Source organism: Amblyomma mixtum, chromosome 3 (genome assembly GCF_055824585.1).
Source record: "Amblyomma mixtum isolate Tamu chromosome 3, ASM5582458v1, whole genome shotgun sequence".
Lineage (NCBI taxonomy): Eukaryota > Metazoa > Arthropoda > Arachnida > Ixodida > Ixodidae > Amblyomma > Amblyomma mixtum.
The window spans coordinates 426,882,486-426,896,231 of record NC_143014.1 but is presented as its reverse complement, the minus strand read 5'-3'; the positions used below and the strand labels follow the sequence as shown (position 1 = coordinate 426,896,231).

The 13,746-nt window shown below is 51.2% G+C and overlaps 1 protein-coding gene across 1 annotated transcript; it reads right to left on the bottom strand.

Annotated features, from left to right (window-relative positions):
• Positions 1 to 12,789: 12,789 nt before the first annotated feature.
• Positions 12,790 to 13,746, bottom strand: LOC149357987 (vacuolar protein sorting-associated protein 4B-like). Its single transcript, XM_089576702.1, has one exon. It carries the CDS (start codon positions 13,744 to 13,746, stop codon positions 12,790 to 12,792), a length of 957 nt encoding a protein of 318 aa, XP_089432828.1.

Genomic DNA, 13,746 nt, shown 5'->3' with positions numbered 1-13,746 from the left:
CCTAAATATTCTGCTAAATCGAAATAACCAACATCAGGACCTCGCGAGCCTAGTTATGCATGGCAAGGAAATCGCTGGGCCGTCCCGTGCAAATGCCTTCAACCAATATTTCACTGAAGTTGGAAGCAGTCAGTACAATCCAGGTATGTCTAGATTTTTGGGCAACAGGCTAAACGAATCGATGTTTCTTGAACCAACCGACGAAGCTGAGGTTTACTCGGTGTGCAAAAGTTTAAAGAACTCGACAAGTCTTGACCCAAGTAATATTCAAAGTTTACCTGTAAAATACGTACTACCTTTGATCGTGCCATGCCTTACACATATTTACAATACCGCGCGTCGCACAGGACGTTTTCCCGTTGCCATGCAGGTGGCCAAAGTTGTGGTTATTTATAAAAAAGGGGATAAAAACGTTCTAGGAAATTACAGGCCAATATCTGTACTACCTTTTTTCTCCAAGGGGCTAGAGCGAATAATGCATCGACGTTACTACAATTTCCTACAGAAGCACTGTGTAATAGCCAACTGTCAGTATGGATTCACAAAGCATATCATCTATTCATTACCACAATGCAGAACAAACTATGGCTTTTCCACACTAAAATACATTCTTCCCAAATACTTAAACATGCCCTTTTACGAAACGTTGCTCAGCATGTCTGTCTCGGCTATTCGAAATGTGTTTGCAAGCTAGGTCCCACAGTATGCGTACCCATGTATAGAATTCTATTGCATTGAACCGTAAATGTTGTGTAAAACCTTTATTCTGTTGTGCGGAAATACTACTTCTCCATGCAAAATAAAAACAAAGCTTCCTTTCATGCATGTATTTAAAAACAAAAAGTTTCTTTCTATGCACGTATTTAAAAAAAAATGTTTCCTTTTATGCATATATTTACATGCCTTGTCTTTCCCTGTACCTTGCGTTGTTACCAGTGTATGAAGTAACCATCATAGTCGCTACCAAACTGCCTCTTAGTAGGGGTGGCGAGGCTTGTCAAGCGGTCGTAATGACTGCTTTTTTCTTGCCGCCCTCAGTTTTTGTAAAAAAAAGCTGAAATAAAGTGATTGATTGAACTGTTTATAATTCTTAAATGCTGGAGACACTGGAGGGCGTTAGGGAGGCATCCGTCTGATTCGACGTCATTCTGCAAACACTCTCCAGCGTCCTAGACAAGGAGAACTACATATGCGTTGGCAGGAAGTGGCGCAGCCAGTGGGACGCTCGGTGGCGGAACGGAAGGATGGTGGTTCAAATCCCATCCTGCACAAACATTTCTTTCCTCGTCTGACTAGAAAAAGCGTGGCACCTCTGCTGACAACCTTTTGTCGACAATGGTGAGGCATTAAAGACTCTCGCCTTAAAAGGCGTGCCCTTTCTTAAAGCGCACCTTTGTGGCCAGCGAAAAACATCACCTCCGGCTCACATCACTCGGCGCAGCTGACACGTGACTTCTGTCCCGCCCGAGCTGCGGTGCTCGCTGCTGCGCACTAATCCAGCCCACGCAAGAGAGAGAGGAGGTGGTGTTATATGTGCGCCAGAAGTGGCATGCACTGAGGCGTTGTTTTGCGCTCGCCAAAGAGGCACGCTTTTCGAAACCGTGTGTGTTTTCGAAAGCAAATAAAGAAATCACAGCATATGATGATTTCTGCAGCACAAGCACGCCATCAGAAAGCCCCAAACATTTGCGGAGATTAAGGCCTGAAGAGGTGGTCTTTTGTTCTCGCTGACTAGTCGATTTATTTTTGGACTGGGGACAGTACGCTGTATATACAAGCTGTGCTGTGTGTTTCAGCGAAAACTGTCCGCCAATTCTGTAGGTACTATTTTTTAATTTAATTAATTGTGTCTTCATGGGTGTGAGAAATCGCAGGTGGCAAAAAAGTGAAATCTTTTATAAGGAGGCTGATAAGTTGAAATTTAACTCTGCACATCTTGGATACTACTACAGGACGCCACATGTTTTTTCTATAGGCGTTAGTAGCTACATCACTTTATAGGTTTTCAGAAACGATACCTGTCGTCACTGCGGCGGAAACAAATTCGGCCCTCCAGGTTTGTTGAACCAAATCCGTGCGTCAAAAGAGCACGTGCACCAAGTCACTGGGTGCTGTACACCCGGCCAAATCTTCACCTGGCGTAATTTTTCCATCCCGAACTGCACCTTGTAAAATGCTCCTTTCGGCTAAACGACTGGCACATTCATGCTGCTGGTGGTCCATTTTTTTTTCATATTATGCTTGAATAAAGTAATGGCCTGTTTAAAACAAAATGATTAGTTTCCATCGCCTGCGGCTACGAGAAACCAAAACAAGGGCGGTACGTAGCAATGCTTCTGGTGGCGCAATTGCACTTACTCTGAGTAAACTACTTGTCAAGATGGGAGGAGAGGTAGTTTGCCCAGAGGAGGAATCTAGATGAGCGATAACCATTGCTTTATGTGCCGCTAGGTTCGGCTCCTCCTAGGTGCAGAAAATGCGGAATTATAATATTTTTGATCGATACAGGCAACTACTCCCCTCACGCATAATGTGTAAAAAAGTGGACCACGAAATGTCACCGCACGCGTCAAATTGTAGCATTAATATGGCAGTGGTTTAGCTGACAGAACCTTTTAAAGGGTGCAATTCGGGATGCAGAAACTATGCCAATTAAATATTTGCCCGAATGTATTGTTGGCCGCAGAATAAATTGGACCACTCCATAAGAGGGCGCTAGCTGGAGGGACTACCAGCGCAGTCTGCGCGTGAAGATGCAACCCGCACGACGCGCGGAATCGCAGATTCAAGGAGTGGACGGAGCGACGCGTGACACGGCGTCACTCGCTCCGCCTCATCTGCGGATGGCGCAGGCTCCGCAAGCCATAAAAAAGCGCATGGTTTTTTCCTCTACTTTCTATTGTGCACCCCTAACCCGGAGCGGTCTCGCTGCCACTAATAATACCAATTATTGAGAATTTTGTTCGCTTTGGTTTAGTTTATGGGGTTTAACGTCCCAAAGCGACTCAGGCAATGAGAGGCGCCGTAGTGAATAGCTCCGGAAATGTCGACCACCTGGGGTTCTTTAACGTGCACTGACACCACACAGTATACGGGCCTCTAGAATTTCGTCTCCATGGGTAGGTAATTTTGTTCATATTTTTACTAGGGGCAGGGGGGGGGGGGGGGGTTGGTGCGGTGTCGTTGCCTGCCCATTTCCTTTCTGCCGGTGCAGTTCTCAGTGGCGGTACCTGCCTTGCTTCTGGGACGACAGCACAAGGAGGACGAGGAGGACAGTGGTTTTGAGAACGTTCCAGTCCATCGCGTCCGGATTTTTCCTTCGCAGTCCGCCGTTTACATGCAGGCTGCTACCTGCTGACGAGGCGGAGCGAGTGACACCGGGCCACATGGCGATCCGTTCGTGCCCAGAATCCGCGATTCCATCTGTTTTGTCGATGAGTCTTAGCAACAGTCTAGAACGTAGCAGCAGCAAATTCACTTCAAAGGTGGCCCTCCAGCCAGTCGGCGTCGATAAATCGACCGGTTCTCATGACATCGCGGTTGCAATGCAGTAGAGGCTAGGTTAAAAAGGGTGGAGAAGGTCCTTTGTCCCCGTGACGTAGGGAGTAGGTTTTATTCACAGTTAGGGCTCGGGGTGAAGGGGCAGTTGGATAGAGGGTGCAGGGTCGCTGTTGCTGAGGAGCCTACTCCTCACGAGACCACAAAGGACCGCCTCCTTCCTTTTTTGCCTAGTCTAAATTTCTCCGCGAGTACAGCATGAAATCGCAGACGACTGGGGAGTGGCTCCTGGAAATAGGATTAACAGCGACGGCATGACAATTGGCCGTCGCCATTGGCTAAAGGACCTCATTTGAGGATTATTTATAGCTGCCTCCTTCACTTGCATCCTAGGTCTATATTCCACCTCAATTATTCCTTACAGCCCTACCAAGACTGTGATGAGTGCAGAGGCGACGTTCTGACGCTGTGTAGTGTAGCACCTTCATAAAATGGGCATATCGTCATAATTGATAGCGTGCTTTAAAGTGCGCATGTGCCAAGCGCGATTCCAAATCGGGTCATAATGTACGCCGGCTTTATGCACGCAGTTTCCTGAGTTTAGCGTGCGCGACTCATGTGTACGCTAAAACAGCTTTTCCGAAATCGCGGCGCGTTTCGAAGCAGGACCCCTTGCTTGGAGGTGAATTCATCGTTGTCACTTGGTTTTTTTATAAGTTCGCTGGTAATAAATGGGGTGACGGGCTTTCGTTTTTTCTCATGTTAACTGGCGCAAAACTCAATGAGCAATTAATTTGCTTCACCTTTTTTTATTTCTGCCGCCCTATACCTAAAAATGAACATCGGTTTGTTGAGAAAAATGGTTCTCGTTCTAAACATCAGATGTCGCCACGAGGCTGAAGTTATCAGGTCTTCGGATGCATATGTGATAAACAGCGCAATGTTCAGCATTTGCTTGCATTTAGTGCATATTTCCCCGCGCCCAAAGTGCCGCGCGGCCTCAGCACGGCGAGAACGACGACGAAGTGACGTTTGGCTCACGAAGCACGCTGGCTCTTTGACGTGGGACCTGGCTGTCTAATTAAAAGGAACTGCCTCGTGAGCTGGTGTCCAAACTAGACTGATATTTCTATTTATTCTGCGTCCCTCTGGGATTCGCAGTGCTTCCTGTGTTATTCTGCCTCGGTCATAATTTTGGATAGCAGTCTTGCTGTCTCTAATTATGTATTGTGCCTCCGTTCCCACGCAAGCGAGCGCTATTGCAACTTCTTCAGCCTACTCTGGATTTCGACTGCTTATGGTTGCGGAAGAGACAGCTGTACCCCGGCCACTAGCGACCGTTGCCACCGCTGCTCCCAGTTTCCCGCTAGCCGCCTCCGTGTAGGCCACTGCTTTCTCATTCATTTCGCCGAAGCGTTTGGTGAGCGCCTCAGCTCTCTTTCCCCTCCTTTCTTTGTGAAATGTAGGGTGCATGTTTCTGGGTAAAGGATCTACCCTGATCTTTTCTCTGATGTCCCTTGGGATGTCCCGCTTTACTAGAATACCCTTTTCCGTCTGGAGTCCTACCATGCTTAGAATCGCCCTTCCTGTGTTTGATTGGCTTAATCTGTCTCGCTGCGCCGTTCTCGTGGCTTCAGCAATCTCTCTCCATGTATTGTGAATACCCATGTCTAGGAGTCTCTCAGTGGAGGTGCTTATGGGCAGGCCTAGAGCCCGTTTGTAGCATCCCCGTATGATCGTGTCTAGTTTATCCCGTTCTGAGGCGCGGATCTTCAAGTAGGGTGTAGCATAGCTTATCCGGCTGATAACGTATGCTTGCACCAACTTGATCAAGCTTTTTTCTCTTAGCCCTCGTCCTTTGAGTGCTATTCTTCTAAATATCCCTATGGCTTGCGCCGGATATCCCTCGAGCTTCTTCATGGTTTCCCCGTTGTATCCGTCGCTCTGAATATGCAGTCCTATGTAAAGCACGAGGCGGCAAACGCCCTGGCTTGAGATCTCTACTTCCGAGCCGCGGCAGGACCGCCCAATAACAAGGAACTGGACGAGAGACTGATAAATTACACAGAAATAGTGGAAAATTACAAACTAAACAGGAGACTCTTTCCTCCCCCGGACAAAGAGCTCGCTAACACAGAGGCTACGGCTTGGAGGAGACTACAGGCTAAAAATTTCGTACACCCAGTGTGGGCATCGCATGTCTTAAAAGATGAGGATTTTGATAAGTGTAGGAAGTGCGGGGAGAGGGGGACCCTCGACCATGTGATTTCGGAATGTGCGGATTCTCCAGGGTTCCGAGAGAAAATAGACAATAGAGAGGCCTGGGAAACCCTTCTAAAAAGCAAGGACCCCGTCGTGTAGAAGAAAGCGGTCCATCTGGAGATAGCTGCCGCGAGGAGCCAGAAGCTCCTTGCCTGTCTCTAGTCGCGGAGGTCCCGGCCCCTGCCCCTCGGCCTGCGGGCCGGAGGTAGGGAGTAGGGGGCCTCCATTCTGATGGAAAATAAAGGTTTATCAACAACAACAACAACTAATTAAAAGGTTCTTAGTCTTGGGTTCTCCCGACGCCTATCTGCGCGGCTCCTCAGGTCGTGACACACCGCGGAAGACTGATCTCTGGCGCGCACCGGATCAACGACCGCTCTGCTACCACTGTGGTGAGGCCGGCCATCCCTACCGGCGGAGCCTGTATCGTGAAATGGGACTGCGCGGATTTGCTCACGACAGCCCCTGTCCACGACCTGGATAGCTCCCTGAGGACATCCCAGAGTATGTCACCCGCCAGCGTAGTTCACCGTCTCCTTCCCGCCGCGAGTCGCGATCGCCTTCTCCACGCTCTTCTTCGCCTTCTGGTCCCGTTCTGCCTCAGCACAACGTGGTTCCTCGAGCCGTCGTCGGGAAAACTAGCTCCGGCGACCTTTGGAGGCGAGGCCGCCGAAAGCCGAATGCCGATCCGCCACAAAGCTTCCACCGCCGCACCATCCGAATCGTCTCGATGTCAAACGCCGCATCGCCAAACAGTTTGTCCCGACGCGCCCCTCGAAACTCCGCGATGCCGCAACCCCAAACGCCAACCACCTTCCGCCGCCGCACCGACCCAATCCTCTCGACGTCAAACGCCGCATCGCCGAACAGTTTTCCCCAACGCGCCGCTTGGATCGCCCCGGCGCCGAAATCCCAGTCGCCTGCATGCTTTCGCCGCCCCGCACCGATTGAGTCACTCCCAACAGCCATCGACAGGCCGCGCTGTAGGCACGATCTCCTTGGACATCCCTGTTCTCTTCGACACGAAGTTGGTCAGCGCGTTGGTCGCTACGGGCGCAGATTACTCCATCCTTAGCGGACGGCTTGCGACGGCCCTGAAAAAAGTGACGACACCGTGGGAAGGCCCCGATATACGTACGGCCGGCGGACACGTTGTCGCAGCACTCGGTATGTGTGCGGCCCGGGTTACGGTTCGAGGCTGCACAATCGTCACCACTTTTCTCGTTCTGCGCGAATGCTCTCGCAATGTCATCATTGGCATCGAGTTTCTTCGCAAGCACGATGCTATAATAGACCTCCCGAATCGCTTGGCGTCGTTTTTTACCACAATGGCTGCAGAAAAGCATGGCACCAGGGTTCTCGGTCCGCCCTGCGAATCGCCGACGATAACGTTACGTTGCCACCACGTGCCAGCATTCTCGCTACATTTAACTGTGACGAGCGACATCGGGGACTCCGGGTTGTGGAGCCTAACACAGATAGCACAAGACAGCGGGCCAATATTAGGGGCCTGCGTTTGCCGACCGGTCGCACGTACGTTGGCCCTAAACTGGCATGAAAGTAGGGCCAATGTGTCAAAGTGGTAGCGCTCGGCCCAAATGTCAGTGTAGGACAGATGTTCTTGCCAATTTTCGCCAACAATTGCCCGACGTTCGACCAATAGTGTTGTGCTGCTTGGGAATGTCTCCCTCGTACTCACTAAGGGGATTGCGGTTACACGATGCCTTGGCTGCATTCATAACAGTTGAAGAGAGGTCCTTGTAACCAACTTCTGCAATGAGCATCGACATCTGTTCCGGGCACAGCCATCGCTTATGCCGGCCATGTTCAGGAAGTGGCCAAATGCTTTGCTTGCGAAGAGGGCACAGCTGGAGCTGACGAAGTAGCGGTAAACGACGTCGCCATAAATCCAGGCCTTCCACCCGCTCAAAAAAGGCAACTCCAGGACCTCTTGCTGGAGTTCGGTGCGTGTGTCACGACGTCGTCTAAAGTGCGACAAACGGCGATAGTTAAACACCGTATAATCACGCATGAAGGAGCTCGGCCGATCAATCAGCAGCTCTATCATATGTCACCTCGTGAGCAAGACGCTATCCAAACACAGGTCACAGAAGTGCGCCCAGACGGCGTCATCCAACCGTCAAGCAGTCCGCGGTCGTCTCCTGTCGTCATCGTGAAGAAGAAAGACGGAAGAGTGCGATTCTGCGTCGACTACGGGGAGCTTAACGCGTTCACTGCGTCGTGGACCACCGGTGGGTCACGCAACGCAGTCCAGCCGTGCTGGAGGAAACAACGAGGCGTTTCTTGCATTGCGGCGACGATATGCTTCCACAAGTGCATGAAAATGCGTTTCTGCTATCATATCACAGATGGCGGTAGAGATATAAAGCGCGCCTGTATTTATTGTCATTGGCGCTTGCAATGCTTCTGATGATAAAGCTGACGGCTATCAGGAAAGGGCGCAGAAAATGTTCCAGCTACCAGCTACCAGCTCCAGCCTTTTGTTCGGCCGCTTTCCACATGCGCAACGTACATTTGAAAAGCGCTAACAATGTGTGCAAGAGGTCAGCTGAAGAATTAGCCTGTCCTATTCGCAATAACTTGGCTCACTCTCAGTGCCAAGCCTCGTGGTCCTCATCCTTGTGCTTTCCATTCTTTACGAACATTCCAAAATTGTGATGGACTGTCAAAAATTCGACGGAGGTACAGAAAACCAAAGCGGATCGTTGGAACCAAAGTGCGTTGGAAGCGGATCCGCCGGGACACACGGCAGCCCAAAATACGAGCAGAACTCCTGAACATAGGCTACGCTTTAGACATCGTGAGCTGGTGGCACGTAAGACGTTCAGTTGCAGATCCTGTGATTTGAACTGTTTTTTTTTCGGAAAATTATTCTGGAAGTACTTCAATAAAATGTCGAGTTTGAGGTCTTGTTCTTGAGTCTTGGTGCTTAGTGACTGCTGAAACGCAGGGTTACGAGGCGTTGCCTCACAAAGGGGAGCTGGCCGGTGGGTTAGTAAACGTAGCAGTCAACGGCTTCAAAACGCAAACTCTTTATTGTGGAAACTTGTGCATGCCCAGGAAAAGAAGGAAGAATCGAAGGCGCGAGAGCCAGAGGCACTCGTTCGTACCACAACGACCGAAACTCTTGACCGCGCTCTAGATACATAAAGCAGAAATTTTGTAGATAGAAAAGGCGCCGTTTTTCAAGGACATCCTTGAGAACGTGTTTCAGTAGCGTTCACTGGGGATGAAGCGAGCAGTGTAGCGGTAATAAATGAGTCGATAAATTTTCCAGTTGCCGTACGCTACAAGGATCCATTATCCATTTTGTTTTTATGATCCATTTGGTCCTCTACGTCAGGGCATTATTGCTCGATTGCTTAGCCATGCCGTTCAAACGTCCGTGCGAAGCGACTTGACTATTGGCTCATTGGGAACGGGACCTCACTATTGGATGCACCTTGCAGCCAATATTGAACCGGAGCACGCAACGAATGGCGAAGGCTATCGTCAACGCGTGTGTGCGCCTTCCTTTCATTTCTGTGATTGGTCGACTGCTGCTTTCTTCTGATGATTGATTCCTTCACCCTTATGTCACGCGAAACGGAGCGGAAAGTGTACAACGGATATTTTAAAATACGGCCCCAGGTAAAGCAACTTACTGGAAATGCACGGGCCAAGTGAACCACGCGATGACTTTCTGAGCTAGCATACATGTTTCAAGTAGCCCGCACAAGCTATGACCACCGAAAATGCCAGTAGAGCCATCTTTCAGCAGGTGGAAGAATATGTTCAGTAGTGTGCCCCACCGGTGCGTCACGCCGCACCCGAGGGTAGCGTCAGGTGACCCACCGGTGGGCCACGACGCACAGAGATCAAAACTTTGATAAGGGGCTAAGAGCGAACGTGTTAACAGTGGCTGCATTTGTTTTTCAGTCCCGCACTGTCCGGGACTACTTGCGGACTCAAGTCCGGGATTTGTTTTGCTCGGGAAGCCCCAAAGCTCCGCCCACCTGCCTGCATCGCCATAGTAACGCGTTCGTTTTTCACCAATGGGAGTCCGTGGGCTACTTGCGGCTGCGGGAAAGGCAGCAGACGACAGCTGCGCGCTGCGCTGGCAGCCATATTGTGTTAGACTCCGTGTGCATTTTGCGTACTTCTCGTGTTCCTGGAGGACGATATCATGCGTTAAACCTTCACATGACTCCGTAGCTGCTCTTTGAGTCATCCTAAGAGTTTTTGTTCTTGGATCTTCGTTTATTTTCTTGAAATCCACCGCACACGGACGCGCGTTCGGAGCTGAGAGCACGTACTGTTTGCTCGTGTCGTCAAGAGGTTCTTGTTCGCTTGTTTTGCGACATGCTCTCTGTACGCTTACCTGAAAGCATCGCAGGTGAACCACTCGTATACTGGACTAGCTATAGAGCTTGTCGTCAACATTTTTGCGAAGGCTTTCGTCTATCTGCCTATCCGCAACGAGTTGGACTACTTTGTGCGAACTTCGCCGCAAGAAGTAGCGGCGAGCATACCTCCGAAGCTGAGTTCTGTAATGTACCTACGCTAAGCTGACAGTACAGTTTTATGCGAAGCATATTTCTAGAGCTACCACTCACGCCGTCGGCGTGGGACCCCTAGACGTCACACCACGTAACACCGTGACGTCACACCACGTGACACCGTGACGTCACACCACGTAACACCACGTGACACCGTGACGTCACACCACGTGACGCCGTGACGTCACACCACGTGACATCATTTTAGAGAGGCGGCTTCCACCTCGCGCCGTCGCCGTGGAACCCCTAGCCGTCACGCCACGTGACACCGTGACGTCGTCGTGACGATGCCATCGCACAGACGCCGGAATGTCCTCAAGCGGCATTCCCGCGCATTTCGAACGCGCGTTCACACTCGGTGTAGGTGAAACGCTCGCTCCACCGGGCAGGCAGACGCGGCTTCCGTGGCAATCCAGGCACTCACCCAACGCGCGTCTCGGGGTTAGTCGGCGTTCCGCTGTAGCCATGCCGTTGTCTTCCCCCACGACGAAGGCTTCTAGTGGTTGTATTAAAATGACCAAGTATGCAACCAAGGAAAGCCATGTATTATCAAGCCTAGCCACCAATATGCTTCGCATCTGACTAGGCTTAACCTTAGCTAAGCCTCAGCCATAATTTTTTTAAATCGACTCAGTATCATGATCGAGCGCACGGCGTTGCATCGGCGTCGTGGTGGCCGTGGCTTGCGTCGTCTGCTAGCAGATGACAGCGTCCTTGTACGGTAACCAAGAGAGAGCCCGGCACTGGCGCCGAGTTCGAAAGCAGCCTATGGCAAGTAGGTCATGTGAACATGAGGCTGTTTCCTGTCAGAGCGGAAGCCGAGAGCTGTCAGCAAGTAGTTCGGGACTGAAAAAACAAATGCGGCGAGTGTGACCAAGAATGACGTGTATCCGCTGCCGCGTATCGACGACTTCCTCGTCCGACTTCGCCAAGCCAAGTACTTCTCTTTGGTCTGCCTCAGGAGTGGTTATTGCCAGGTAGAAGTGGGCGAGAAGGACCGTGAGAAAATCTCCTTCATAACACCGGACGGGCTCTACGAATTTCGCGTGCTGCCATTTGGGCTCTGCTGAGCTCCTGCCAGGATCAAAAGAATGATGGGCACCGTCCTCATAGGTCTGAAGTGGCAGACATGTTTTGCTTATATTGATGATGTCATCATTTTTTCCGCAACGTTCGCGGAACATCTTCACCGCCTCAGAACTGTCCTTGAAACCGTTCGATCCGCCAATCTCTCCCTCAAACCACAAAAATGTCACTTTGATTTCACCGAATGGAAGTTTCTCGGGCACGTCATTACTGCTGACGGAATCCGAGCTGACCCAGAGAAGCTTGCTGCCGTTGCTGCCTTTCCGGCACCCGCCCACAAAAAACAAGTCAGACGTTTCCTGGGCCTGTACTCCTACTACCGTCGCTTCTTTCAAAACTTCGCCCACATCTCCAACCCTCTGACGCTCCTAGCCCGGGCTGACGCATCAATTTCCTGGGACAACGAATTCGACGAGTTACGACGCCAACTCCATTCTCCGCAAATCCTGGCGCATTTTGATGAAGATGCCGACACGGAGATACATACGGATGCGAGTAACATCGGTCTTGCCGCCGTTGTAGACCAGCGGCAAGACGGTGTCGATGAAGTAATTTCCCACGCCAGCCGCGCACTGTCACGCGCTGAGTTGAACTGAAAAAGAATGTTTGGCAGTAGTCAGGGCCGCCGGTAAGTTCCGCCCATACCTGTATGGCAGACCCTTTTGTGTCGTCACCGACCAAAAATGAGAAAAATGCACCTTGATTTGGGACCATAATGTTATAGTATTAAAGATGCAGCACAGTTCTCGCAGCCAAAGCAACAATATTTCGCACTGTTAAAAAACGCACAAATTGCACACCTGCCGTGCCCTACGATCATGACTGTTACACCTGCAGCAAATCCCAGCAGTATTTAATGCATGTTAAAGCAAAGCCAATGAGGTAGGAGGTCCTAGAAAAGTTAATTGTGTTCCTTGAAAATTCTTGACAGCAGGATGAGCTGAAATATTTTTCCTGGTATGCAACCACCTCGACATCAATCGCACCTTGAAATGCATGGTGAAAGCATCAATTTCAAGCTAGATACTGGCTACAGCAAGAATAGTGTGAACTTGCACGCAATGCGACTTCCTGGATAAAACCTGCTAGCTCAGCTGTCTAGGTCTAAGAGATCTCTACAAGACATAGCATACAGCGTGTGACAACTAATTAGGGCCATCAGTGAGTGCAAAACATAAGAATAAAGTGAATGAAAAACAATAAATGAGATGCAATGAGAAAGCACAGAAGTCACGAAACCCTTCATTATTGAGAAAAAACCGGTGAATAAAATTAGCACGGCATTCAACCGACAAAGGAATACAATCAAGAAGGGTACAAAAGGTAAACAACAAAGAGAACAATAATAATAATCATAACAGCTTTAAGAAAGAGAGTTGGGGTTTCACACTAGCTGCCTGAGCAGGCGCAGCCGGTCGGCCTCGTGCGGCAGAGGCGAGTACAGGACGAGTTCGAACTGGGTGCGCACGTCGTCGTCCAAAAGCCACGGGTTGTTGACCACGCCCATCACGAGCACAGCGGGGCCCGAGACCCCCTTGGCCGGCGGCAGCAGAGTCACGCGCTCCAGCCAGGCACACTTGAGCGCGCGAAGCCCCTCCTGGTCCCTCGGGGACTTCGAGAGGCCGCAGAGGGCGTCCAGGTCGTCGAAGAAGAGCACGCACGGGGCCCGGCGCAGGGCGTCGTCGAACAGCAAGTGCACCAGCACGACGTCGCCACGCAGGCGACACCTGCTGAGCAGCATGGGCGTGGACACGTAGTAGACCGTGGCCCCGGAGCTGCGCGCCACGATCGCGCTCACCAGGCACGTCTTGCCTGTTGCCGACGGGCCGTACAGCAGCACCTTTCGCACGGGCCGGCGCTTGGGCGAGCGTGATCTTCGGCGCGTCCGGCAGGGAGCCAGGCCCGCCTGACGGAGGACCTTAGGCACCAGCCCCACAAGGCCAATATCGCTGCAAGGGCTGTAAGAGGACTTTCCGAGGACGAGCACTCCTTCCAAGGGACAGATCATCTCATAATCTGGGCGCTTGAACAGGGCCGCCTCTTCCTCGTCCTCCTCTGATCCCGAATCGGACTCGTCCGGCTTGGCAGCAGTTGCACCTTCAGCGCCCTCCTCGATGGCAGGAGCGGGGCGACAAGGCGTCGCGTAGTCCTTCAGCTCCCGCAGCCGACTCATGCAGCTGGTGCAGCGGACCCGTACCTCTCGCAGTGCTTCCAGGTAGATCCCGCCAGCCAGCGCGTAGAGAGTGACCGCCTTGCTGAGGTTGCCTTCGACCACTTCGGCACGCACCGCCCGGAGAACCTCTTCCTGGGCTTTCTTCATCAGCGACTCCAGCTCGGCCAT

Excerpts from the sequence above, each read along its gene's own strand:
- LOC149357987 (XM_089576702.1), bottom strand. The coding sequence starts at position 13,746 with ATGGCCGAGCTGGAGTCGCTGATGAAGAAAGCCCAGGAAGAGGTTCTC.